The sequence below is a fragment of the Ciconia boyciana genome, chromosome 1 (assembly GCF_034638445.1).
Source record: "Ciconia boyciana chromosome 1, ASM3463844v1, whole genome shotgun sequence".
Lineage (NCBI taxonomy): Eukaryota > Metazoa > Chordata > Aves > Ciconiiformes > Ciconiidae > Ciconia > Ciconia boyciana.
In genome coordinates, this window is record NC_132934.1 from 60,877,833 (window position 1) to 60,904,489 (window position 26,657).

The 26,657-nt window shown below is 43.9% G+C and overlaps 1 protein-coding gene across 2 annotated transcripts in view; it reads right to left on the reverse strand.

Annotated features, from left to right (window-relative positions):
* Nucleotides 1–26,657, reverse strand: part of ABTB3 (ankyrin repeat and BTB domain containing 3) — a 182,389-nt gene that overhangs the window by 18,685 nt on the left and 137,047 nt on the right. For both annotated transcript variants that reach the window (XM_072849335.1, XM_072849269.1), the window contains exons 5-11: nt 17,286–17,451; nt 13,841–13,930; nt 10,559–10,660; nt 9,355–9,448; nt 9,110–9,245; nt 7,206–7,426; nt 5,602–5,780 (exon numbers count right to left, since the gene is read on the reverse strand). In XM_072849335.1, coding sequence (XP_072705436.1) covers nt 5,602–5,780; nt 7,206–7,426; nt 9,110–9,245; nt 9,355–9,448; nt 10,559–10,660; nt 13,841–13,930; nt 17,286–17,451 — 988 coding nt within the window. The remainder of the gene's footprint in view (nt 1–5,601; nt 5,781–7,205; nt 7,427–9,109; nt 9,246–9,354; nt 9,449–10,558; nt 10,661–13,840; nt 13,931–17,285; nt 17,452–26,657) is intronic.

The window sequence follows — 26,657 nt, forward strand, 5'->3', positions numbered from 1 at the left end:
TGAGGAACCTCTCCCGACATTTGTTTTAGAGGAATTAAATCCAGAAAGACCACAGCCATAAAGAAACAGGATGCCCATCTCAAGATTCAGCTTCAGCTTCTGAACTTTTTGCTGCAACAGAGCAGGCAGGTGTGTCAGCCTTTCCTGCTGCTTTCTGTTTGTCAGAGACGTGAACATTTTTTTCAGTAGTTACTGCATTTGTGACAGAGACTACATGCTGCTATTTCTGAAAAGATATATTTAAAAAAACCCCAAAATTTACTTTCTAAGAGTTTTTGGATTCTAAGTGGCTAAGTCACTGCTGAAAGAGTACTTTAGCTTTTAAATTACATAGGCCAGGTTTCTCAAGATACCCACAAGCCTGAATCCTTTTGGAATTTTAAAAACTGGTTATTGTTTTGAATTGTTATTTGTTCTCAATAACTGTCAACACCAGACTGATGGCTGCTATTCAAACAGCTCAGCCTTCCAAAAGAGTCTGTGCACCGCTGCAGCTTTCTTCAGCTGCCTATAGGCAGCAATGCAATTTGTGGAGTTTGTAAAACTGCAGGAACTTTAAATTCTGAGGAAACATCTTTGCAAAGTAGTTTCCTGCATCTTTCAACAAGCCTGTCTGCACAGTGTGATCAACACCTCACTAATGGGCTAAATTTTAAATAAACTACCTTGTTACTGATGGAAAGGATGAAGAGAAAGCTGCAGAACGCAACTGAGGAAGGGCAATGGAAGAGCCCTCCCATGACTTTTCAAGCTGATTTTGTCTTGGACAATACACTAGCAGGAATACTTGTCGTCCTTAGCCAAGTTTTCCTGGTGTGAAGCATCTCCAGTGCCAGGCGGAGCTTCAGACAACGCTTCAACACGTGCACTCAACGCGCATGGGGACTAACACACACACTTCAGCGATGCGCGCCCACAAAGCATCCAAAATAACGGCAGATAGCAGCTCCTCATCCATACTACGGGGGGAAGGGAGAAAGTTGTAAAAGAGATTATTTGGAATTAAAAGATTGTATTTTTTCTCAAAAAACTAGGCCAAGGACAATCTGATGTAAATTGCTGTACACAGAAAAAGCAGTGGATGAAACTGGCTTATAACCTCCTACTACTGGCAACGGTGCTGCATCATCTGCGTGGATGGAGCTGGGTGATTTTAATGACAATTCAAGCTCACGCTGAGCTTCGGAGTGGAAATCTAAAACAACCTCCTCCAAAGGCCAGATGTGTTTAACTTCCAAGGTTGTGGTTTTGAGTCTCTCTCTTTTCAGGTTGTGGAAATGTCAAGATCAAACTGAAACAGCTCCAGGATTTTCGTAGACGGGACAAAGAAGCATCCCACACGTTCAGCACGTTATCCTCAAGAGAACCTCCCTGCAAAACCGGAAGAGCTGCCCTGAGAGCCTCACCTCGGGCACTACAAGCTCACAGATCTGGGTGCAGCCTCCACACAGCTCTTTTAAAAGTCTCTATTTGGGGGGGCCCAATCTCCAAGCCATGGCCAGCCCTCAAGCACATCCACTCCTCAGGCAAATATGGTCCTCCAACATGGGGCAGGAGGGCAATCCAGCTCAGAGCCAAGCTCAGGCAAAGCAAATGTCAACCTTGGCTGGAGGCAAAGGAGAGCTTCCAGTGAGAAGTTTGGGGGTTTCCGCAGGCCACGAAGAACACAACATACATACTGACAAGCAGGAATTTGGCTGCATCTTCTTATCCCTTCTGTAACAAGATCTCCAGTGTCATCTTAGCTTTGAGGGACTCAAATCTGCTCTATGCAGCAGCTAAAGTTTAGCTCAGGGCTACTCACTCCCAGAAGTGTCTCTCCGGCTTTCGTCTCACGCAGCCCTGTCCAAACCACTTCTAGCAGGCTATGTTTGTGTGCTTGTCTGCCAAAGTGATTCAATCCATCTCAAAATGGCAGCACTTCTCCTCCTCATCTGGTGGCCCAAATCCACCACCACCAAGTCACTGACAGTTTTAGTGTCAGAGCTTTCCCAGTTTGAGTTTTGCTTGCTCTTAGGGAAGTGCCTTAAACCAAACTCTCCGTGTCCTTTCCACTGATGCTGCTTTCTCCAGAGGACCTCATTTCTGGTCTTTGGTTTGGTAATGACCCAAGCTCACTGCATGACAGCAGAAACCATGGGGGGAGCAAGCGCAGAGTAATTCTGCGTTGAGAACTCTGCGTGTTCTCACAGCTCTGCCTCACCAGCATGGAAATACTGCCACTTGTCCGCTCTCCATCCAATTCTCAACGGTGCAGCTGATAAAGGCATTTAAAGGCATGAAAGGAAATGAAAGCGCTCTGTCCCACTGGAAGCCACCAGGAGCTGGGTATCGAACCTTCATTTGTGCTTTTGGAAGTATTCCTCTGGGGCTTTAGTGCAGCAGCGAACAACCGACGTGCAGCCTATTCACTTTTCTCCCCCACTTATTTCACAGCTCGACAAGAAGGAATAAAACTAGGGACTTCAGCTCAGCCAATTCTGCCTGATTTGCCAATTTTTGTTGCCATTCTGTGTTCCAGAAACGGGACTTCTGCAAATTTTATTTTTATTTTAATTTCTGTTGTCAGCGTCCCAGCACGTAAATGGGAGCAGAGTGCTCCCCGCCACCCTGCCGGACACCAGCATCAGTGCTGGCGGGTGGCAGCGCTCCCACATAAACCCTCACCCTCTAGGAACAGGCATTTTAAAAAACATCTGTAAGACAAAAGGGGTTCCATATCTGATGGTGTTCTTGTAGGTATTGGTTATTTTTTCTTTAATCTTTTCATTTTTGTAGCATCTGGCCTTTTTGCATGGCCTGGGAACCTGCAAGAACATTTTGTTCAACAGTGCAAAGTAGAAGGTGGGGGCAGAAGGTGTGCTTCCTACTCCAAGACCTGCCCTATGTTTCTGTGTGATTTTTGGAGAGTCTCTCTGGCCAAATTACTCAAATTACAAATTGCTGTCTGCCTTATCCAGGTTGCCACAGCTTCTGAGGCCGAGACTGTCACTCTACAAGGCACTGAAAATCTGGCTGTTTAATTACCTCAGTTTCCCTGTTCGTAAAGGCAAGATAAGATCTTCTTCCGCGTCTCAACTCATTAATATTTGTAAATTGTTCTGAGATTACAGGATAGTAGGAACTATTTATAGGAATGCAAAATGCCATTTCTATTAGGTGCAAGTTGCCATGCAATTAAGATATACTGAGCATCACAATAGGTAGCAAACGGGACATCTTGTTTTACATCAGCCAAGAAATGCTAAGTGGCTCTGTGCTTCCTAGTTGCTTATTTTATTCTTTTTGCCCTGAAAAACTCATTAAGGAAATATACTGGGCCAGACTGTGATGTTTAGCAAGAGTCGTAATCTCTCTCGAAGTTCCCAGCCCACAGGGAAAAGGATGTCCATGTGAGCAAATCAAACTCCTCTCCCCACAGCTCTACAAAATGCAGAGCTTTACAATTTGCTGTCGAAAGAGAGGGATGTGAACCACAGTTATGGCCCTTCTGCACCTCTTAAAGGAGATTTCCATTCTGTGGGTATATATAAAGAACAGCCTCTGCTCTCAGCCCTTCCAGAGAAGGGGAACAGAAGATCCTTTGAATCTCAGCTTTCCTCGGCTGCCTTCTACGGAGTGACCAGGGAGAACTTTTATTGGCTCATTTTCCTACAAATGAATTTATTTTGATTCCTTCCAAAGGGTTGCATAGAGTCTGTCCTCATTTCTGTCTGGGAGAGCTTTGTGAGAGGCTGTTTGGACAAGACTGCTGCAATAATTCATGCCATTTGCAGACAATTTGTAAACCCTTACAGTGTCCCAGAATGATTCATTATTTTTCTAAGAATATGAAGCAGTGTATGTCTGTGTGTTTGTGAATATGCATGCTTATGAAGAGTGAAGACAGGCAGCTCCCCTAGGCCCAGAGGCAGGAATAAAGATCAGCACAGATTTCTTCTTTGTCATGTAGGGTTCTTTGTGGTATTTCAGCTGTTTCAATCCTCCACATTTTAGGTTTTAAGTGAACTCAAAGCAGAAGGTAACCATCTTATTTGTTTCTGTGTCTCCTACAAAAGACTCTGGAAGACCCAGTCTACCATGTCCCAAAGGTATAATCCTATGTAAATAACTTATTCTAACAATGATCATTGGCTTTGGCTTCAGCCACCCAGGAGAAGAGCAATTAAAGCCATCCCTCATCCTAGATTACAAGGCCTAAACTTAATCTCCGTTAAATTTTCAATACGATTAGTTTTATATCAGCTTTCAAACCAAACAGCACCTTGCTGGTAGTTTCTGGATGAACGTACATTAACCCAAGTGAGTTCAGAACAAGGAATCTACAAATCCTAGGATTTGGAATGATTTCCTAAAAGCTATCTCAAATATTATCCATAAATACCCATCCAATACAAACTAATCCCAAAGGGAAGGCTCGTGGGAGCAAAAATCAAAACAATTGCCGGAACAAACGTTCAGGATTTGCTTGGGACTGTAGTCCAAGCCCTCTTTTGCAGCAGGATACAAGAAATAAATCCATGTAGGCTTTCCCTAGCTGTACTAATCTTGGAACCTTTTAGTATTGAGCACCAGAACCTCTTCCCTTTTCACATTATTTAGGTTATTGCTGCAGGTGCTAAAAATTATTTGCTCCTTGCACTTACATGGAGAGTTGGGTGAGAAATGTTACTTACTTTCCAGTTAAACAATTAGAAGACCATACCAATATGTATTGTGGTGCATGAGAAAAAGAACAGCAATCAAACCCTTTTGATGCTTTTCATCACTAAAATGATTTTCTGGTAACAGTAAAGTTCACTGGGCATTCCTTGGGAGCGACTGACTGTCAGGGGGACCGGCAGAGAAGAGACTGTTGGTTATAACAAGTTTTAAAAGGAAGTATCCAGCCTTCACTAGGGAAGACATTTTCCCCTCCTTGCCTGCCCCATGATCATCCCCTTTGCTATTATAATTGCATACCCAATGGTACCTCCCTCAAAAGGTTTTAGTAGTCTCATTTGCCTGCCTAAGAAAATGCCAGCTGAAAGACTAAATCTGGGGAGGCTGCAAGTACAAACACTCATACAGAAGATTTTAAAAATTATCCTGTAGAATAAATTATCCTGTAGAATTTATCCTGCTTGTAGAAACCAGTCTCCCCACAAGTTTAAGAGTCCAAATCCCACATGAAGGGAGGAGAAAGTCATGTGAGAGGTTAAAGAAATCCAAAGCAAACATGAATATTAGCTTTGTTGTACGGTCCTGTAAAACAAGCTGGGTAAAGCTACTCTTTGGGTTGGTTTGGTTATAAACGTCTCTTGCCGTGCTGCAGTGACCCTTTTGACTTCAATTTCACCACTATGCATCAGCTTCCATTGTCTCTCCAGCTTATTGTTAGCATCAGTATTAAGCTGTTCTAGCAGGAGATGTGATTAGCTTGTGTGTTTTTAACCCATGATTCCACAGTGAAAAAAAAACTGAGATACATAATACAAATAATAATAATCCTATACAGTCTAAACAAGCTTTGGGACAGCTGTGCAAAAACAATATTGCAAGCTGTGTGTCTTATGGGATGGGAATGATGCTGATTTCTTTAAAACGCATAATTTATCCTACCTTGCTGGCTTTCAGTATCTCAAACATCAGAGGCAAGCCTTGTGTGATGAGTTCCTCTGTGTACTCTTCTTCCTGAATGGACTTGAATTCCTTTAGCAAGCACTGGATGAGGGGTCGTCGGTGCTGCTGGAAGGACGTGCGCAAGGACTCCAGCCATGTGTGCAGCGTCCAGGGAACACCTACAGACGGAGGACAGAGCTCAATCCCAGCTTCAGAGAAGGATGTGCCCTTTTGCTTTTTTACCTTTAGTTATGTTAAGATTTTAAGCAAAAGCTGCCAAATAACCCTAGAAATCAAATTCCTATTTATGCCCGATTGAGAAGGCTGGTGGTTATCAGGACATCCCAGACCTAATGCACAGAGGCTTTCCTCCAAATGCTAAGAGAAGACTGTGGACTCTCTGCTCATCTAGCCTTCAGCTTCTCTGCTGAGACTGCCAATTTGTGGTAATTGCTGTGGTGCTCTGTGATGCAAAAGCCTTTTGGAAACTAGATTTACACTAGCTCATTTGTTTGAATGTGGCCCTGGAGAGCCATTAAATGGTAAAAAAACGATTTTGGTCACTACCCACCTGGATTCAAACTGGTGGTCTTCAGATTAAAACTTTCTTTGAGCGCTACTCCACGTCCTCTCCTGATCATTACTATTTTCCCTAAACAGTACTGGGCAAGTTAAGCAGATCAGCCATTTCAAGTAGTTTGTTGTGGCAGAACCACTCTCCAGGAACTTAAAGGGAACTGCTCCCATGCACTGAGTGAGAAAGCGCACAGAGCTAACGTACCTCTGCAGGCACTAGGCAGGAGGTGACCTAGTTTCTGCTCTTGCAGAATGAAGTGGGAGGAAACGCAAGCCTGGCGTTTGGCTACAAAAGGTTTTTCCTTTCACTTCAGCAAATGTCCAGGGCCTGGAGAGCAGCCCTGTCGCTCTCCTCTCCCTCATCACCTGGTGCTTTGCCTGCTCAGCCCACCCGGTGAGCCACCGCTCAGACCACTGCATGCCCTGACCCACGCCGCATGTCTCCAGGGCTGGAGCGGTGCACCAGGCAGAGGCATGCCGGGCACCCAGGTCTCTCTCTGAATGCAGATTAGTGGGGATGGTAAACACACAGTCCAGACCAATTTCCCTCCGCGCTACCCAGCCACCCTCCCCATGGGCAGAAGCAATTTCCCAACAGGCTGGTAGGATGTTCAAGCCCCGCATTGGCACAGTTATCACACCAACAAGCCAGTTCCCCACTCCTGCTCTCTGAGGCTTACAAACCTCAGAAAATAAATACATTTTAATGGTGGAATGCTTTACGGCAGAGTGCAAAAGAGGAGCTGCTGGAGATGGCAGAGCCTTAGCTAACACTCTACCAAGCAGCAGTGAAGATGGCTGCTGGTGGAAACCACTCCATCCTGCAGAGAAGTGCCAGTGGCCCCCGAGTCGGGTATGCCGTGGAGCCAAAATGGGCCGGGAACCTGTCAGATCCCCCATTACCTTCTGCTTCCACAGGAGCTGAGGAAGATCCAACTGCGTTCGGTTTAAGCAACAGCCCATCAAGAGAGATGCGTTTCTTACAGCGGTCCCTCCCCGGAGGGAGAGGAGAGGGCGCCAGGACTCACCTATGCTCCGTATGTCAATGGTCACATCCACGTAGCCGTGCTCGGCGCTGTGGTACATGGCCTCCTTCAAGGCTTTCAGCTTGGCCTTGCTGTTGCGGCTGGCGCAGAGCGGAGCTGCCGCCGAGTCGGGCAAGTCTGTCCCCTCCGCCAGGATCTCCTCCAGCGACAGAATATCGCTCTTCTCCTTCTCTGGCTGAGCAAGCAGCTTACGAAAGACATTCCTGTCAATCACAGCACGACAGAGAGAAGGAGAGAGGGAAAGAGAGGGTGGGAGAGCAGAATCAGCAGCTAGGCTTTCGTTGTGCCCGGGATATTTGCTGCGACACGGCAAGTTAGGACGCCTATCCAGGAAATTACTCCAATTAATAGCAGGACCAGCTGAGAGCAGACCTGAGGCAGTCACTGCTCCTGCTAGCCCACCTGCACTGCCTTGGGCCACATCTGCAAGACGCTGTTGTCATGACAGGAACCGTACAGATGTTGCATGAGTGGCAGCATCTCGTGGGAACAGAGACCCATGAGCTAAACATGACTCAAGACTTCTTCCCACAATCAGGGAAGGCCAAGGCGCCTCTGGACAAGCTCTCAGGACTTTCACCATGGAGGCCACTTGAGAAGGGAGCTGCCTGGAGCTACCGAAAGCACCACAACTCGATTAACACTCAAAGCAGTCTGGGAAAGCTGGAGCAGCTAGACATTCAACGAGGCCAGTCAGGGCAGGTTCGAGCACATCTGGGACTACTCTGCAAAGCCACTGACCCGGCTGGGCCATCAAATAGCAAAGCCCAAACACAGGGACTTGGTGCCCTCAGGTTCGTACCAGTGTAATCTCATTGATCTCAACAGAGTCGCTCTCAGTTTCTGCAGTAGTGAGAAGAGAAGCCAGGCTGGCTCCCATCCCACCTCGCTCGTACTCCAGCATCCTTCCTGCACCTGCTCAGACCCCGGTGAGGGGCGGCAGTGGGGCATGGCGTGTCCCAAACAAATTTAGGGCAGAGAGGGAAGGAGGAGGGAGTGTGCGTGAGCGGTGTACAGGTAGGAACATAAGAGTCAGGGCCGGCAACATGCACAGCCAGCAGCCAAGCCGAGGAGAGCCCCAGGTCCTCCTCGGGCAACGCAGCTCCCGCTCACTCTGGCTGGCAGTGAGGCTGGAGCAGTGAACGTGAGACTCCAATAACCAAACTGTCCTCTCTGTCCCAGGGATCCCTCGCAGGCTCCAGATGGGCAGCGTTGTGCGAACCCGCCCTGACACGCCGTTAGCATATTGTTAGACTGGCAGCTCGTCTCTAAGCAAACAGACGGTAGGTACTGTCTCTAACCTGTATCTATGTTCCTCTGGATGGCTACAATCAGAAAAGTAGGAACGTGAAGATCATAATACTAATCCATTACACTGCAGTCAACTCCTGAGCGTTGCAAGATCATGCATGCCAGGTGCTCATTTCATTACTTTTTTTTTTTTTTTTTTAATTTGCAGCATACATACAACATTAAGGCACACGGGACTTTACAGTAAACACAGATGCAGAAACTCTGTTCAACAACAATTAAGGCTGCAGCAGTACAGACACAATCCACCTCAAACCTGAGAAATAAGTCAACAAGAAATTCAGAAGGAATGTCTTTGGCATTCCTTTCTGCCATCACCTCAGCTACCATTTAACAAACATCGCATTGCAACACACCACGCAGAGTCCCCTTCCTTTTTTTTTTAGATCAGATATCAAAAAGCAGCTTGTACCACCAACTGGTTAAATTCACATGCTAGCAAAAAGCCTTACATCTCTGCTCAGTTGGTGGCATGTTCAATTGTTCATGCAGAACTTTCACCCGTCTGCTCAAACCAGATGCCCAGGCAAAAAATAAGCACTTAAAGGATGCCACTAGACTTGTTCCCACTCTACCTGTGTCCATGTGCAGCAGCCTGACTGAAAGAGTTCATGTCACCTTGTGGAGTCATGGAAATGCCGTTCCTGTACATTGTTCCTATCATGGGGTCAGCTCCTCGCTCCAACAGCAAACTGACCAGTTCAAAATTTCCTGCAAGTCAAGAGATGCATTTTTACTTCTTTTAAAATCCAGTATTTGCTCACCTAAACCACAGATCGCGACTGAAGAATTTATTACAGTGGGAGGAGAAAGTCCTTACCAGCAGCTGCTGCCAACTGTAAAGGAGTTTCAGAGTAATTTTCCTCTCCATGCTCCAAGGAACCTTCTACCTTTGCTCCAGCATCCAGCAACAGCTAAAAAGAAAATTCACCATTTAGAGCAACTGGGGGTATCACAGCCTTCAGAGTTCATGAACAGTGACGAATGAGAGTCTAATGCTTCTTGTTATCTGCAAACCAGATACAATGGGAACAAGTGACATGCAAATTCTGCCCATTGTTTCACAGAGGCAAACTGATTCCTTTTTTCGCTCATTTTACACTGCCAGACACCAGGAGCACTAGTGTCCAACTTCAGAGCCAAAAAAGTGTAACCCAGTGTTTCTGAATGGGAAATGGGGTAAGATCAGTGTTAGGAAGTAATGCGCTGAAGATGGAAGTACTGAAAATTAGCCCGACAAGCATCCTTCCTTCACGGTCTTCTAGAAGCCCAGCACCATCCTCAAATGGATCAGATTTCAATTGCCTCCACCTTTTATATAAAGACATGGCCAAAAGAAAGGCAATTCTTAAGAACCAATCACAGTCCAAAAGCTGTGATCTCCATCAGGGACACTTCCACGTAAATAACAACAATGCTGAAAACAAAAGCGGCCAAGGAAAGCAGGATGGAGCCTGCGCTCCAGCCCCCTCTCGGCCATTTCTGTCTCGAGGCCTTCACAGTTTTGGCGCTCCATAAAGTGTGCCATAGACACAGGTGTTTTGAAGAATAAACGTTCTCGACTTTTGAGATGCCAAAGCACAGAACCAGCATATCCCACGCGACGCCTCGCTGGGGTAAGGAGAGCGAGTGCTTCTCCCCCTTTGGAGCAGCACAAGGGCTGTTGTCCACCTCTCCCCCACCAAAGCAGCGGTTTTGTGTTTGCTAGAATATTATTGTGTAAGAAAGCGTAATGAATGAATAAACAAACATATAAAACAAGTGGTCAGGAAGGAGCACAAGGAGTTGTCAGACTTTCTTTGGTGCAACTTTGCTTTAAAATTGTCCTATTTAAACCTCATATTGGTTAAGGTTTGAACACCGTATTCATTATATAATAGGTCTATTATATATCAGTACACTCTAGAAGAAGCAGAAGTAACCAATATGAGTATGACAAGAGGATACTGGTTTGAGATGGATGTAATTAGAACTGAAGAGGAGAAACAAAAGTATGAGATGCAGGTAGGGAAATACAATAATACCTGAACTACAGGAATATGTCCATGCAACACAGCAAATGTCAGAGCTGTCCAATGGCGGGTCTCAGGGTGGACGGATGGGTATTTATGAGCAGTACTGACAACCTACAAACAAATTAAAGTTATTTTTTTTAAAGAGCTATACGTAATAAAATTCAACCTGCCTGAAAGCCAGGCATGTGAGGGAGTAAGTGAAATAGAAAACCTGGGAGAGGTGCTTTATAAAATGATTGACTTCATTTTTTTTCCTGCAAAAATTTTCTCAATATTAAAACTGTTCATGCTGATTTGACAGCTTGAATAGAGTTCATACCAAATGAAGTCTTTTTACCAACTACTGTAGCTCCATCTAAACCACTGGCCACCAGATACTTTTGCACAAGGTTAAAACATCCACAGCTGGTTACAGCAGCACACACTGGGGAAGCAGGGACGGATCAGGATGCTCTACAGCTAAGGACCGCTCCCACTGACTTCTCCAGACCATGTATCAACAGCCCCGGATCTTGGGATTGCTCCAGGCCCAAAGAAATTCTTTCCACATAAATCAGTATGACTTTTGTCACTGCCGTCATGAAAGACACATCACAAGCCCTACGCTGGAGTTCACAACTGTGCTTCCAGGCTCCTCCTCTCGCACGGGAGGAAAAAAGACAGCTGAGAAGTGATGGGGCAGAGCGGCATTTCAGAAATGTTTTAAGAAAACTCCTTTTTACCGCTGCCTCCTCTCTGAGTTGAGTTAAAAGAGCAGGGTGGTGACAGTTAAAAGAGATGCAAACAATATCCTTAGAAAACAAAACGCTATTTTTCACATTGCTCCTTCCATTTTCTATGCCTTAGTACGCAGACATTGGGGAAGATGAATAACCACTCTTTGCTTCAGTTTCCCTGTCTTAAAGATGAGGGTATTAATATTGATGAGGTTCACAGAGATGGTAAAATCTAATGAACATTTGCAATCCGAGACTGCACACTCAGATGGAGTGTGACACTAAAATTCAAAATCTTATTATTGATCTTCAGAGGAGGACTAAAATCAGAGTAAAAGATGCACCATCTCTCTGTCTCATCAGCCAGCTATGCTTTCGCTACCTTGTCTGAAGTACTTTTATCCACGTAGGGGAGCAGGGCCAGTTATTAAATGCTCGGTTGCATTAGCAGCTCGCATTTCCAAGCGCCACATGCAGTCTTTTGCTAGAAGCACACACTCAGGCCCCCAGTCCCAAGGCCAGGGATGAGGGCAAAATCTGAAAAGCCCATGCAGATCCCGCAGCTTGCCAGAGGAGCAGATCTGCACCAGCACCTGGCTGTTATTGCCCAGATTTGCCAAAAAGAGAGCTCAAAGTGCCAACAGGAGAAGAGTGCCAGTGTCTGAGCACAGGCATGGGGCTTCTTTCGGTCTGGGATTGCTCAGAAGGAAGAGGATTGAGCAGCTTAAGCCTTGGGTTTTAGGCTGGGGAGCAAGAGCAGCAGAGGGTGAGGATGGGCAGGGTCACAGTTCAATGAATGCATCCAGTTCCTCCAGCACGGATTCCCACCCCTGTTTGGTGCAGCTCACGGCAAGCGGCAAAGCAAATGAAGTCATTTTAACTCCTTTGCTCCTTTTTTTGGGGTTAGAGTTCTTTCCAGTCAACACAGTGTTTGCAAAAGACCTGTGGCTGACCGGGCTTTTAAGGCCTCAGTTGAGATTTGCTGAGCAGCTACGGGTCCCACTGACTCCACAGCAAATTGCAGCTTCTCAGCACATCTGGAAATGAGTCCATTTTTGCTAAAGACGGGCAATCAAAAAGGGAGGCACCCAGCATTCGAGGCTACTTTTGGAAACATATATATATATAACTGATTTGCAAAGTGAAAGGGGAAAATGATGCAGGCACCTGACAGAGTATTTATTTTTGTTCATGGTTGATTTGCCTTTTTTTTTTGCCGTAATTGCCCAATTTGCACAGTTGGTTGTGGTGTGCACAAATCATCTTATAATTGCACACCATAATTATTCACAGTTCTTGTCCCAAAGTGTTTTCATTTGACTTTAGAGCAAACACTCTACAGAAATGAATCAGGGAGGTTCACATTCCTCACTGGAGCTGTTCTCTCAGATGTCAGCAATTTCAGGAAGACAAAACTGTTTAAATTTGCATTTGGTTCAAGTCTGGAAGATTACTGGAGCAATTGGGAGGACTGCTCCTAATGAAAACTTGTCCTAGGAACCAAATAATGCTATCTCACCTCTGAGCCACAGGCAGGGTAAAAGAAGAGATCAGTCTCCATGCCCCTCCAGTCTTTGGTGTGCCTATTGAGAGTGCTAACAAGGGTTCGAGTGTATAGTTATTGCCAGCTCTTGAGGGTGGTGTGCTTGAATTTGGGAAGAGGTGAGAGTGGAACTGAAATCATCAGCTGATTTCACATAAGCCACCAAACAGAAATCAGATAGTAACAAATATCAGCCACTTAGAGGTGACATCCATTTCTACTTTTAAATTAGATTTTTTAGAAGTGCAAAATGTCTGGCTGAAAGCAGTGACTACAATTTATCAGCTCACTCAAGTCCAAACAGAACAGATGGAACACAGATAAGTGAAGCAGACAGCTTAATTTACTCATGACCTCAACAAATTGAAACTGGAATCATTAACAAATAATTCTTCCGTGGATTTTCAAGCAGCTCTTTCAAAACGTACATACCTGCATTGCACAGAGTCGGACCACAATCTGCTTGGTGGACAGATTGTGTAAGTTTGTGATGTGCGTTCATCAAAGAGAGGTTTATATTCTGGAAGCTTCAAGCTCCTCATCCAACAGTTTTTAGCCCAAGGCACTTTGTAAAACAAAACAGCGGAACCTACATTGCACTTGTGTGCTGTGGATGCTTAGCTGGAACATCCCAATGCATAGAAATGCTTGAGCTTTGGCAGGTTATCAGATGGGTATTTCTTTTACCCTCTTCATTTTAACTCAGCTGAGATTCAGGGAGTCCTTCCAATATCATTAGAGCTGTGCTCCGTGCTAGTGTTAATGCCTGTATTCATTTGCAGTGCACAAATACAACTAAATCAATATTACCTGTGGGGTAAGTCCGATGACTTGACCCCTTCTGCGCGGTGAATCCCAATGTTAACCTAATGCAGTCTGATTTCACTATTCATTTCAAGTGGTGCTGTCCAGGATAAGACAAATTTATTTTCTTTTTAATTCTTGGGATTTTCCCTCTGCTACAGTTTCAGGGGGTAGTTGAAGATGTAAACAAATAACAGAACAAAGATACAACCAACAAAAAGTCCTCACCTCAGCATTCAGATCTGCTCCAGCATCTAGCAGCATCTGCACCATAGCCTCATCACCCCTGACACAAGCATACATCAGTGGAGTCATGCCCTAGTCATTTTTTGGAGTTAAAAAACAAAGGAATTGACAAATTTAACACAGAACTCTCTTTGATTTTTTTTAAACAATTATTTAAGTATATATCATCAAGACTAACAGTATGTATTTAAAGAAAGCTATTACCTCTGTTATAGACATGCCCCTCAGACTAGCAAAAGCCAACCATTTGTGTAAAATCTCCATTTTTGTTGTCACTTGGGTTGACTGGTTTTTTTTCATGTTATCCTCGGCATCCTCAGCATGGCAAGTGAAACTAGGCTTGTCAGCCACACCTCCATCTTCATATACTAAACTAAGCATCTTCGTCTTTGGGGTCCCAGCAGAGAAATGTTTTTATAAAAGCAACTGTTATTTCCACTGGTATTTTAAAAAGACAATAATTCTATTCAGTTTTCTATGATCACAGTTTCATAAAATCTAACTTTTTAATTATCAAAAGAGCCTTTAAAAATATCCCAAACTCTTAAGACAAGTTGGATTCGGGCACAGCTTTTTCAACGTGGATACTGTAAGGGGCTGGAAATGTAAAGGCTCTGTATAGCGCTCCCTAGCAAACAAGGACTTAATTTTAAATGAAATGCCAGACAGCACTGTTGCAAGTTGCTGGCTCTAGGAAAACATGGCCCTGTTTGGAGGAAAAGTAGATTAAGTGACCCTTCACTACAGAACCACCACAATGCAATTTGTATTAATCTGAAATACCTGCTGCGGCTGATCACCATTTCCCTTTAGATAAGTATTACTGTGGCTGTGGTAATGAGTCCAGATGAAACCATGAAAAAATCATTAAATCTACCGTAAATTATAACAGAAAAAGCTGCTTATTAAATACAGTAGGGGGTGTTGATCAACAGCCACCAGTTGTTTTGCAGTAAATCTATTGCAGCACGCAGCCACCTCTGATGCATGTTTATAGCCTACCTTGAGGTCCCCTGGTAAATTTTTTGTCAGACGATAGCCTGTTTGCTGTTTAACCTGAGTGCTGCTGTGAAGTGAAATTATTTTCAGAGAAACTGGAGATGCCCAGCACAGCCAGACACAGAGCCATGACACTGCTCTCCCTAGCAAGAGCCCAGCATTGCTATTTTTGCTGAACTACCCCGTTTTTCCTATTTGCATGCAGGGCTGAAGGTAGTGGGTGCTTACGTGCAGAAGGGCTGCCCTTGTAGAGAAAATATAAATTAAGGTTTGTTCCTGCAAGGTACTTAGAGCCCCCTTGAAATACACTGAGTATTTCACAGGATCAAATCCGCAGTGTACTTATGGAGATACAGAGTAAGGGAATAGGCATCTGGGGCCTCATGCCATTAGTAAGAAAAAACAAGTTCACCCCAGGCAAGGAGAGTTCTTGGGTGACTTGAAGTTACTTGCAAAGAGAATTCGAAACTACTTCAGCTACAGTCAGTGGCAAAACATTTCCTTTGGCAGTCAATAAACACTACAGGAACAAACAGGACCATGAGAATTACAAAAAATTGTGTTTGGACCTTGAAACCCGGGGATGGGATGGCAGCTTAAAATTAAATACGTGTTCCTTCAACTATTATTTCAATTTCTGTAAGTGGCGTCATTTGATAATTAAATCAAGTGTTTAGCACAAGGGGTCTAATCAGATCTGAATAAAAGAATTTGAAAGCCCCATGCTGGGGCTCCCCCCCACAAGACTCAGCACATGGGCAGCTGCGGCGAAGAACCCCGCAGTAATGCCCGGAGCAAAGGACACGGGATATTTTGTCCCTGCTGAAGCTGAAGAAGGACTTACCACTGACTACAAGGGGCTCGGAATGTCATGCTGCAGTATCGGGGCTTTAAAGAGTTAATTAGCTTTCTAACCTCCCCTCCCCTTGCACCGCTGTCCCTTCTGCTTTTGCCTCTGCCGGTCCCCCAGCCTTGTGCTGCAGCATCCCTGAGCCCCCTCTCTTTGCATGTGGGAGGAATGGATTTTTCATGAGCCCATCATTAGTGTTCGACACACACGCAGGAACATGGTAACAACACGTACACTCAATGCAAAGGGCATTTGGCTTTTGGCAAAAGAAAGAAATGTCTCTTTTTCTTTCAGCCTTGTTTCACTTAGGGCTCTGTCCTGCAAGATGTGGGATCCTACAAGATGTGGGATGTTTGATCCAGCGAAGCATTTAAGCACAGGCTTAACTTTCACTCAAATAGGATGTAAGCATGTGTTCAGAGTTAAGCATATGATTAGGTACTTTGATGAATCAAGCCAGAATGATCCCAGGTTTCAGCCTGGAGGACAGAGGAAATATGCTGTGAAAAATCTGCTGAAATATGTTTCCAGGTTCAGACTAACTTAAAGTATCATGTATGACCCTTGGATTGAGCTCTCCAATACAATTTTTTTGGGAGAAGTACTGCTCTCTTCTAAAGCTCTTCTCAAACAAATCCACAATATTGACTCAGACTGAAGCTCCTGAACAGCAACAAAACTCACATTCCAGGAGCAGCTTTCATCTCAGAGGACCTAAACCCACTTACAACCCAGCTCCTGTCCCAAGCAACCACCTGCCTCTTGCCAAAGGGGATGTCACAGCTCTGGGAACATGCAGTGACACTTTCATCGGGGCACCAGAAAATTCAGGGAACTCCATTTCAAAGGGAAATGGTAATATCCGTGGCCATCGTTTCCCTCTGGGAAGGGGGAACCACCTCGGTGAGCATCACAGTCCAACAGACTGCTGCCAGTAGGCAGCCACGCAGGCAGCTTTGTCCCCAGACACAACCACCAGCCTCATGGAGATGTAACTCCAGGGAATTTAAGGCTCCTCAGTTGGTGGATGTTGGCCACAATGCCTAATGGAGTGGCAACACTGCAGAGAGACTTTCCTGCCTGGAAGGTCAGTTCAAACTGGGCTCAACTCAATTAAAGACTGCCAGCGATTAACTGTTTCCTGCTGGGGTTTGGTGGTGCACGTGACATGCACTGCAAACCCCAGGGCAGTGCTCAGTGAAAGGACGTTCACCTCACAAAGCCCTGCTCCACACCACTGTTCATGGCACTGAAGCAGTTTTAAGTATTCAGATCAATGCTGAGCTCTCTTGGGATCTCCTTCTGGCTTCAGCTGACCCAGTTCACTGTTAAGAAGACTTAAGGGGACACATTTGCCCTCATGCTGAGTTCCCTCAGTACCCACAAATCAGTACAACTCGAAAAGACCAAACTTAACATAGACGTTCACCTGGCAGTGCTTTAACTCAATGCAAAGTAATGCATGGAAAGCATTAAGGTCCTGTCTATGTTTAGATGAAAGCTGGGGCTCATTTTCTGTGATAAGCAGGCAAAACTCTCACATTTCACAGTTGCTTCTTTACATTTCTATCTCGTTACCTGTTCACTCATGCTGTTAATCCCATCCGGCCCCAGCAACGATATGGCTTGTTTAACCAGATCTGTTCGGCCACAGTTGAGCATCCGGAAACCCAGGTCCTGCTTGAACTTAGCTTCAGTGGCAACAGCATCCAGTTTCCGAGATGCACAAAAACAGTCGTCGATTCTGTGGATGTGAGAAATAAACTCCCTCAGAGGACAATCAGAGGACAGACCTCACTGTCCCTAGGAAAATAATACTTTGCCCTCTCTTTGAAGGATGTAGGTCATGCACATACTCATTCTCCTTTGACCTGTATGTTTCAAGGGAAGTGCTGAATGGGAAATGCTAATGCAAGCTAATGGAGATTGCCCTTGGTCAATCTTTCATGGGACAAGTTATACATTTTATAAAAAATTGGACAAAAAAAGCACAGCTCTCACTTGATTTTGTTTCCCTGTTTAAGCAATGCACAACACATTCTCATCCCAAGTTGTTCCTCTGCATGGCAAGGTGATCCAGTCCCCCTGCTCTCTGAAAAGTTTCAGTGGCTTCAGTAAGCTTTGAACTTACATCAAATGAATGTATAATCATTGACAATACAACAAAGAGAAAATAATGTCACTCCAAGCACCTTCAAGGATCTTACCAGCTCAGCCCCAGTAACGGGGAAGCCTTTTTGGAGCAGAAAGTGCAAGTCACAGAATCACAGACTGGCTGAGGTTGGCAGGGACCTCTGGAGGTCGCATCTGGTCCAACCCTCCTGCTCAAGCAGGACCACCTGCAGACAAGCAGGGCACCATGCGATCAGGGAGGAGAAGGCAATCTTGCCGGGTAATCGTGGCAAAATACCACAAATCCTTGCTGTCTGTGCCTAACAAATGGGATCTCAGTCTTTTAAGGTCTTATTCAAAAGATCCCCCAACTGTAAACTGCTCAAGATACCCATTTCAAATGGAAGAAGGACTAGGAGTTATTCAGCCAAGATGTGAATCCACAGCTCCAGAGAGAGCCAGGCAATTCCAATCTGATGTTTATCCAACTCAGTTTCATCTTATTAAAAGACAAAAGATTTGTTTTTCTTTCATGCTGAGGAGTGTCTGGGGCAGAGGGTGGAGTCCAAATCTACAGCGCTTTTGGTGTGAACTTGGATAAAGGACTGTTTGGAAAAACATCACTTTCATTGTCCAAAAATGCTAGATCAGAAAACAAGGGGCTACTTATGAATGAAAAACAAAATAAAGATCAAAAGTGAAAAAGTCAAACATAAATCAAATATTTGGTTTCTGTTTCTTATGTTAAAAAATGCAGCAAACCAAAAGAAAAATATAAACAGCACATAATTATCATTTGAATTTCTTCTTCAAGATGCTTTATCAGAGCTTTATAATATATATAATGCTGCTTAATATTTAACAGCAATATGCAACAAATATGTTGTTTATATAGAAGCAGTGGTATGTAGTAATAGCTACCACTCTTCCTCTTTCAACAGAGGAAGGAAAGTGAGATGGAAAATACAAAGTATTTTGATCAAAGCTTCTGCAGGACTTAGTACTGAAACTGGCATCTGAGCTCAAGCTTGCTCTCTGCCGTGCTGGGCCACAACCAATCTGGGAGACAACAGATATTTTGTTGATGTTCATTCTACGTGCTCAGTTTGGGTTTGACTGCTAAAAAGTTGATGTCCTAAGAATGCAAACAAGGTATGCCTGGGGTATCGTTACTCAGGGGAACAAGGATGGCACTTTGTGACAACAGTATGTGGCAAGATTAATGAACAACACTTGGTCACAATAAATATACCGTAACAGCAATAACACATTGTACACCAGTAATATGCTTATAACAGAGATGAAGAAAGCAATGCATATCAAGGCTGGGTTTTCTGCAGTAGTTTCTGAGCGAGTTTAAGGAAAAAGCAAAACCAGCACAGATATGCAGGGCTGAGCTCAATGACACCGAGATCCACAGAAGCAATTGCGGCTTTAACACGTTCACACCATATGGCACATTTCCGACACAAGAGCTACAGCAACATTTGGTACTTGCTACCCCCATAGCATGAGATGCTAGAGATCATCTATGCCCTCCTTTAACATACGGCATAGATAAAGCATGCTCAGAAGTTAGGTGGTGGGGGTTTTGGTGCATGGAGGGAGAGTCTGGACCTCCCTGCTCCAGCTGGCCATTTCCAGATGACTCTGGTCTGAAGATGAGGTGGTTCCTCAGCAGAGTGCAGCTATGGAAAGATCTAGACATCCTCTGAGGACTGCAGAGGTGTCTGCCACTATGAATCACTGTCTGTGTTAAATCACTGCTTCATCATTTGTACTGAGGTATATAACATACACTCTGAATAAAATGGGTCAAATTCAGTGCTGGCTGAAACAGGCAGAGCTTCACTGACGTCAGCCCAGCTCAGTGCATGCAAAACACTAGTTGACGATCTCTTTAAAAAAAGCATTTTGACCTGGGTTGCACACCCACACAAGGGAGGAAGGAGGAACAAGGACCTACCTCACCTATCCTGTATGGGCTGCCCAGATCTCTACTCTGGCATGGGTTCACAAATTACTTACTTCTCTATAAGTAACTCCTCCATGAGTTGGCTCTGGTCCCCTAAAAGCATGTCAGTTCACCTGCTTATAGCCAAGGAAGGGGGCTCATTAATTACTGCTGATATTGGGTATGAGCAAATCAGTACTCCTCAATCAGCTGGAGGGATAAGGGTCGTGGTCCAAGGGCTCTGGGATGCTACAGCTGTACAAACACTGCAACAATAACGCGGATGCAGAGGAGTGCCTGAGCTGCTTGGCTGCTGGGCAGCACTGACGAAACATGATCTAGACCAAGTACCACAAAGCAAGAAACCACAACTTAGTGCCATTACCAGTGGCCCACTGCCTTTTTATACCCCAAAAAAGACCCATTGTGAGTGAGTTGCAGGCCCAATTTATGGGACATAGCAAAGGAAACTATATGGCAAAATTTGACATAGATCATTGCTGGTGCCACCATTGTCATATGTTGACTAATAAAATGGATAATGATCAAACTGGGGAGTTTAATAAAACAAGAGCATGATGCAATGGAAAGGACCGGAGGATGCTTCAGAAGAGAAAGCGTAGCAACATCTTGAAAAGCCAGAGAGATGAATGAGTTAAGGAAAAGGAGATTTAACATGTAGAGATAAAAAGCAGTGAAGAGACAGATCAAAAATGATCAGGAACTACAAGTACAGAATAGGAGAACACAGCATCACTTTTAACACTGGAGAAAGCCAACTGGGAAGATGGTAGGTACAGCAGACAGACTGAGCAGTTGCATTTCAAAATTAAAATTGAAAAAAAAAAAACAACAAAAACCCACAAAACCAAATCCATCAAAAATCAACCCTAAGCCACCATAGCACTGCATTTGCTTGCAAGTCCTCTTTCATACCATTAACTGTATAATGTCAATTCATAAAATTATAGAACCATTTAGGTTGGAAAAGACCTTTAAGATCATCGAGTCCAACTGTTAACCTAGCACTACCAAGACCACCACTACACCATGTCCCTAAGCACCACATCTACACGTCTTTTAAATACCTCCAGGGATGGTGACTCAGTCACTTCCTTGGGCAGCCTGTTCCAATGCTTGATGACCCTTTCAGTGAAGAAATTTTTCCTAATATCCAATCTAAACCTCCCCTGGCGCAACTTGAGGCCATTTCCTCTTGTCCTATGGCTTGTTACTTGGGAGAAGAGACTGATACCCACCTCGCTACAACCTTTCAGGTAGTTGTAGAGAGCAATAAGGTCTCCCCTGAGCCTTTTTTTCTCCAGGCTGAACAACCCCAGTTCCCTCAGCTGCTCCAACAGGATTTGAGGATTCCAACAGGAGCAGAGGGTCTCTGCTCCATATTACACTGTATATGGGGATGCTGCTCCATCACAGACACCATCCAGAATCACAAACATTAAAGGATGCAAGCTAAAAAAGGAGGAAGGGAATAGGCACCCAGGCTTGACTCACTCAAGACTTTTTAACTTTGTATTCCAACAAATACACTGACAAGCTATGAAGAGGTGGGAAAGGGATGGGAAGAAGCTTGAAAAATAAGGTTGACAAGGAACAGTTAAGTCAGCTAAATATATAGGGTCATTTTTTAGAGTTGTGAAACTGTGCCTGCAAAGCAAGGGAAGCCAGCCTAAGTGCAAACAGAGCTGGAAACCTCCCCAGCTGCACAGTCAGTTCACAGCCCTTTTGCCAAAAAGTCTTTGTGATCTTTCCAATCGCAGAGGAGGTTGACACTGGCCCAACAGTCGGACATCCCCTCCAAGGCCACCTTGATTCATTGCCAGATTCTGCCGGCTGCCAACGCTCACACGGGTTGTCCTTTCCCCAAGACCTCACCCTGCAGAAAAGGTGCTTTTTCATCAAAGAGACAGGGAAGTCTGATGGGAGGAGCAGAAGACCATGGGGGGCCAATGCTCTTCTCCCCCTCCTTTCCCTGGGGACAGTCTCAGGATGGCAGGACATCACCACCCCAGATGCTACCTGGGTCAGGTGAACTTTGAGGTCCCCGAGAGGGGATACAGTGACAAAGGTAGGACTGGCCAGCATCCTTCAAGGGTGACAGCCTCTCTCAAAAGACTGAGCCCATTCTGGATTCCCCTACGGAGCAACCTGTGGGGCGGGGCAGGCTCCTTGGCACCACCATTGCTGTACACATGGCTCCCACTCCCAGAACTGAGAAGTAATATGCTTGAATGAATAACATACACTGATCATAGTCCTCGTGCTCAACAGCACATCCACCCCTCTAATTCAGGGGTTCAGTCACACAGCCTGTAAACTCCCTAACTGTTCCCTCCCTACCTTGAATTAAGCAAACAATTGCCTTTGTAAATAAAAGGAAAATTAGAAACAGGTGAAATATTCTCAATTTTATATTTGTAGCAAAGCTGTGACCACATTTTTTAACTTGCAATGCAATACAATTTTCTCCAAGTCCTCTTTTAATTCCTCACAGATATTCTTCTCACAGATATGCTTCTACAGCAGTTATCTTCAAGATCATTACAGTCTTGCCACTGCACATAATTAACTTTACTGTGGCTTTCTATGGGGGATGCCATGGTAACATTAATTATTTGCAAATGGTCACTGTCAAATGCTGCATGGTGACCATGACACTCTATTGTACTCCAAAATACTCAAACCTCTGAAGGGAGTCAAAAATAATCTTCTTCATTTACAATGGGTCCTAGCAGTACAGCAAATTATTTTTATCTTTTCCCAAACTCATATTATGAAAACATAATGCACCACTTATACAGCAACACTTTAAATGTAAGGGGTTTCGGTTTTTTTTCCTTTTCATTTTCACTTGGACTGGCTAAGATGGGGTCTGTGCAGATCTTTAATAAATTACTCATGGATTGAATACATTTGGGAAAACGGATGATTCAAAGGCAAAGTGTTTCCATCGTAACTGGTAGACACAGCAGCTCTCTTACTACATAGCTTTTTAATAATTTGTTCTTTGGGAGGGGATTATTGTGATAGTCAGTAGTAGAGAAAAAAAAACCAAACCAAAAACCAAAACAATGCTCTGTAAATGTTACAAAAAAAAAAAGTAAGAACATCCTAATCATGTTCTAAGTTCTATGTATGTGCCAGCATAGCATGCTAATAGTTGATTTAAAATAAATGGAGTGCAGACTATGACAAGCAGCAGGACAAACGCTCCCCTCCACTGAAAGGAACAGATCATCATCCTGATAGCCAAGCACCAAAACCTTGCTTGTCCACCTGGGACTCAATCGCCAGCCCTTTCAATTAAAAGAATGATAATCTATTAATTAAATCCATCTTTTTAGCTCTGTGGAGTTTATTCAGTCTGTCCCTGTCCTAAATATGAATGAGGTCCTGAGTGAGAAATTATAGTTCAGCTGGTGGAAGTCTGGAAGGAGTCATATTTTAGCCAACAATACACATGCATTTGCAATGCTGAATTTGTTGGGGTCAGGGATCACAGTTTTGATCTGGGCATGCACAGCCCGTAGCACAAAAGGGTCCCATTCCTTGCCTGGGGCTCTTCAGTGAGACTACAGACACAAACATCAATAGCAGGAGTGGCAAGACGATTTGATTTAAATTTGTGAGCACTCTTTTTTCCAATGTGGTGCTTTAAAAGGGACTATAATGCTGACATTAATACGACTACAATATAAATACTATATTAAGACAATTATTTGCATTTTTAGTTTTGGAGAGAGGGAAACTTAAGCACAAACATGTTTGACAGAAGTGAAGAGCACTACTTTTTAATGCAGACAAAATATCTCCATTTACTTTAATCAGGAGCCAAATTAAGACAAGAAAATAAAAACACTCCGGATATTTATTAACCAAGCTCTCATTCTTGTCAAAGGCCTGAGAATAAATTGGTTACAGATACTGGAAAATACATTTAAAAAGTGATGTGACTATCAAATCAAGACCCAAATCTGTATTTCAAAACACTCTTAATATTACAGTCCCATGTACATAGGCCAGGAACCATGTTCAAAATTGAATCTGACTTCAGATTTCGAACAAGGCCAACATATCATAGGAAAATTTGGGTACAGATTAATCTTTCATATAAATAGATAGCACAAGTCTTCACTAATGAGCGGAAGACAATAAGTTATCTGTATCCTGATTATTGCATTCAGGAATGTAGAGATAGAGCGTATGAAACACTGGTGAACTTGCTCACAATGGAAAAACCCAAGAAGGCTGGATCCTAAAGCCTATAAAAATACAAGTGTGTTCTGTCTTAAAGTGAAGGAGAACATAAGGGCAAGGTCCTCCCCTTCAATAATTTTTTTATTATAGTTGTCTTCAAGCAGCCGGTTGGCAGGAGAGGTTGAGATTCACCTCAGGAAACCCATATTCTACCTTTTAAGTAATAAAATCTCCTTCATCCACTGGCACCATCTGCCCCAAGGGACGGGTGGATTTTGTCAAGTAGCTTGTTTGCTACTGCTTGCTGGTTTGGCATTTTTGTGTCTAATTACAGCAATAGCCACGGCTGGTGTTAAAGGATTAGTGAAAATTTGTGGGAAGAACAAGGACATTCAAGGAGCTAGGCAAACACCAACCACCCCTACTTAAAAGTGGCTGTATCTAGTTAAATAGCAGAATTTCTTAGCAATTTTCTACTCTCCCTCCCTCTCCAGAAACTCAGCCCCTTACCCAGCCCATTTTAAGGGAGAGCGAAGAGCAGTGGAAGTATTTTTCTGCCTTCAAATCTCTATTATTAAAGTCTATTTATATTTTCATGCTCTAGTACAAGCACAGGATTTCCATAAATAAAACATTAAATGCAACTCTTCCTCTTTCACTTTCAAGTTAGAAGTGCTTATGCATGGTATAGCATTAAGATGACACGGCAAATGGTATAGACTGCTCAGAAAGAACAAAATAGCACATCTTCCCTTTACATTGCTGTAGTTTTCCCTTCCCACAGTCTTAAGAAAACTCTCTAGAATGAGCCAAGGATGCTCCCATGTTAAACAAGCTTCACTCCTGGGGTCCATAATCCTGTTTTCCTAGAGAGCCTTCATTAAGAGGGATGGTCCCAGGCAGAAAAGCAGACTTAGGTATTCTCAGGCCAAGGCTAATTGGAAATTAGGACTGATTTTTGATTACAGACAGGTTTTCAAAGGCACTCAGACACTGCATTTGCCTGGAGACCTTTCTGGATCGGAGCTGTAAATGCAACTAGAAGCCCTGGGTGAGGCTGCGATGGGGCAGCAGCTGTGGGAGCATATGAGACTGGACAGTTAATAAACCCTGCCCTATGCTGCAGCAAGGCTTGGATCCATCTACACTTTCAGTTTGAACTTACTCATGACCTGTTAATATCCACATATTCCTGTGTCTGTGCTGCCCTTTAAATATAGTGTATTTTTCCTTCCGCAGTGTTTACTCCTGACGTATTTCTAGAGAAGAGTTGCATGTTCCCTCAGCATCCACTTTGCTCAGCTGAATGAGCCCCTTTCTTCTAGTCTTCCTCCATGAGAACATTTTGTCAAAACTCCAATCACACCAGCCCATTCCTCTGTACCTGCTCCAATGTGAGTATTTTCTTGACCTGCACACATGATTTGCGATTCCACATCACTTCCTACCACTTCCACGTACAGAGGCACCAGTACTTCCCTGCTTCTACTGGAAACCTACTTCTACCTCTCTTGATGAACTCTCAAAATGCATTTGTTTTTTTCATGGCTAAAGAAAAAGCCACTTTTGTGGTTCACAATCATTCTGAGACGAAATACTGCTCTACAGTTTTTACCACCACCTTTCCAATATGCAGCTCCCAATACAGTATATATTATACTGTATACATAGTGTATATGCTACATATGCACGGCAGTATGTATTTTTCTAATTAATCTCCATGTGTTTGCCTTCCATTAGTGGAAAACTGCATTTCACCCCATTTCTTTTGTCCCAGCCCTCAAGGTCATCCACTTTTTCCTGGATGATTTCCCAAACATCCTCTGTCAGGACAATGCCTCTCAATGTTGTGGCATCAGCAAATTTTAATTTCATGAGCACACTGCTAAGATTTGTGCCAAAGCCCTTTCTGAAAATTAAAAAAGACCAGTTTTTAAGAGGGAGAGATGAAGATCTCTGCTTGTAACTCCACTGCAGCCAACCCAGAGCCTCCTACCTCACTTGAAGCCAGCCCCTGCTCACTTCCCAATTCCTTTACTAATCCCTATCTTCTCTGGCTTAACTAATAGCTCCCTGCATAGACTGCATCAAATCGTTCACTCAAGTCCAAAGAGATGAAATCTACTGAATTTCCTTGGGGTAGAAAATCAGTTATCTTATCAAAAAGTTATTAGATTAGTCTGGCAAGATCTATCTTTAGAATATCTGTGTCACATTTTATCCCATTTTTCCCTCAACAACATGTCTTTAATCAGTCTTTGCTTGAAAAAACATTCGAAGGCCTTGCACTAACAGCCTGGAATTTTCCTCAGATCGTTTTTCATCCTTTTCAAACATTGGGCATTACTATTATTAATCCTTAGAGTTATGGCACCACTCCGGGCCTTGAGGAAAATATTTCCCTCTGACCCTCTGATTTCGTGAGGCAACCCTTTCTCATCGCTGGGATAGAGGTTATCTGGTCACCCCAATTTGAGTGCATTAAGCTGCATAATTTGCCCTCCTTTTGATTACTGTTTTTCCATTTTCATAACCTTGTTGCTTTTATTTATTTTTCCTTTTCCCCCAAAGATTTTCTTCCTGAAAACAGAAGCAAAGTATTCACTTAAGTTCTTGGGTGGTTGCCTCTGTTGGCACTGATGCACACCTCTCACAGGTGCCTCCTC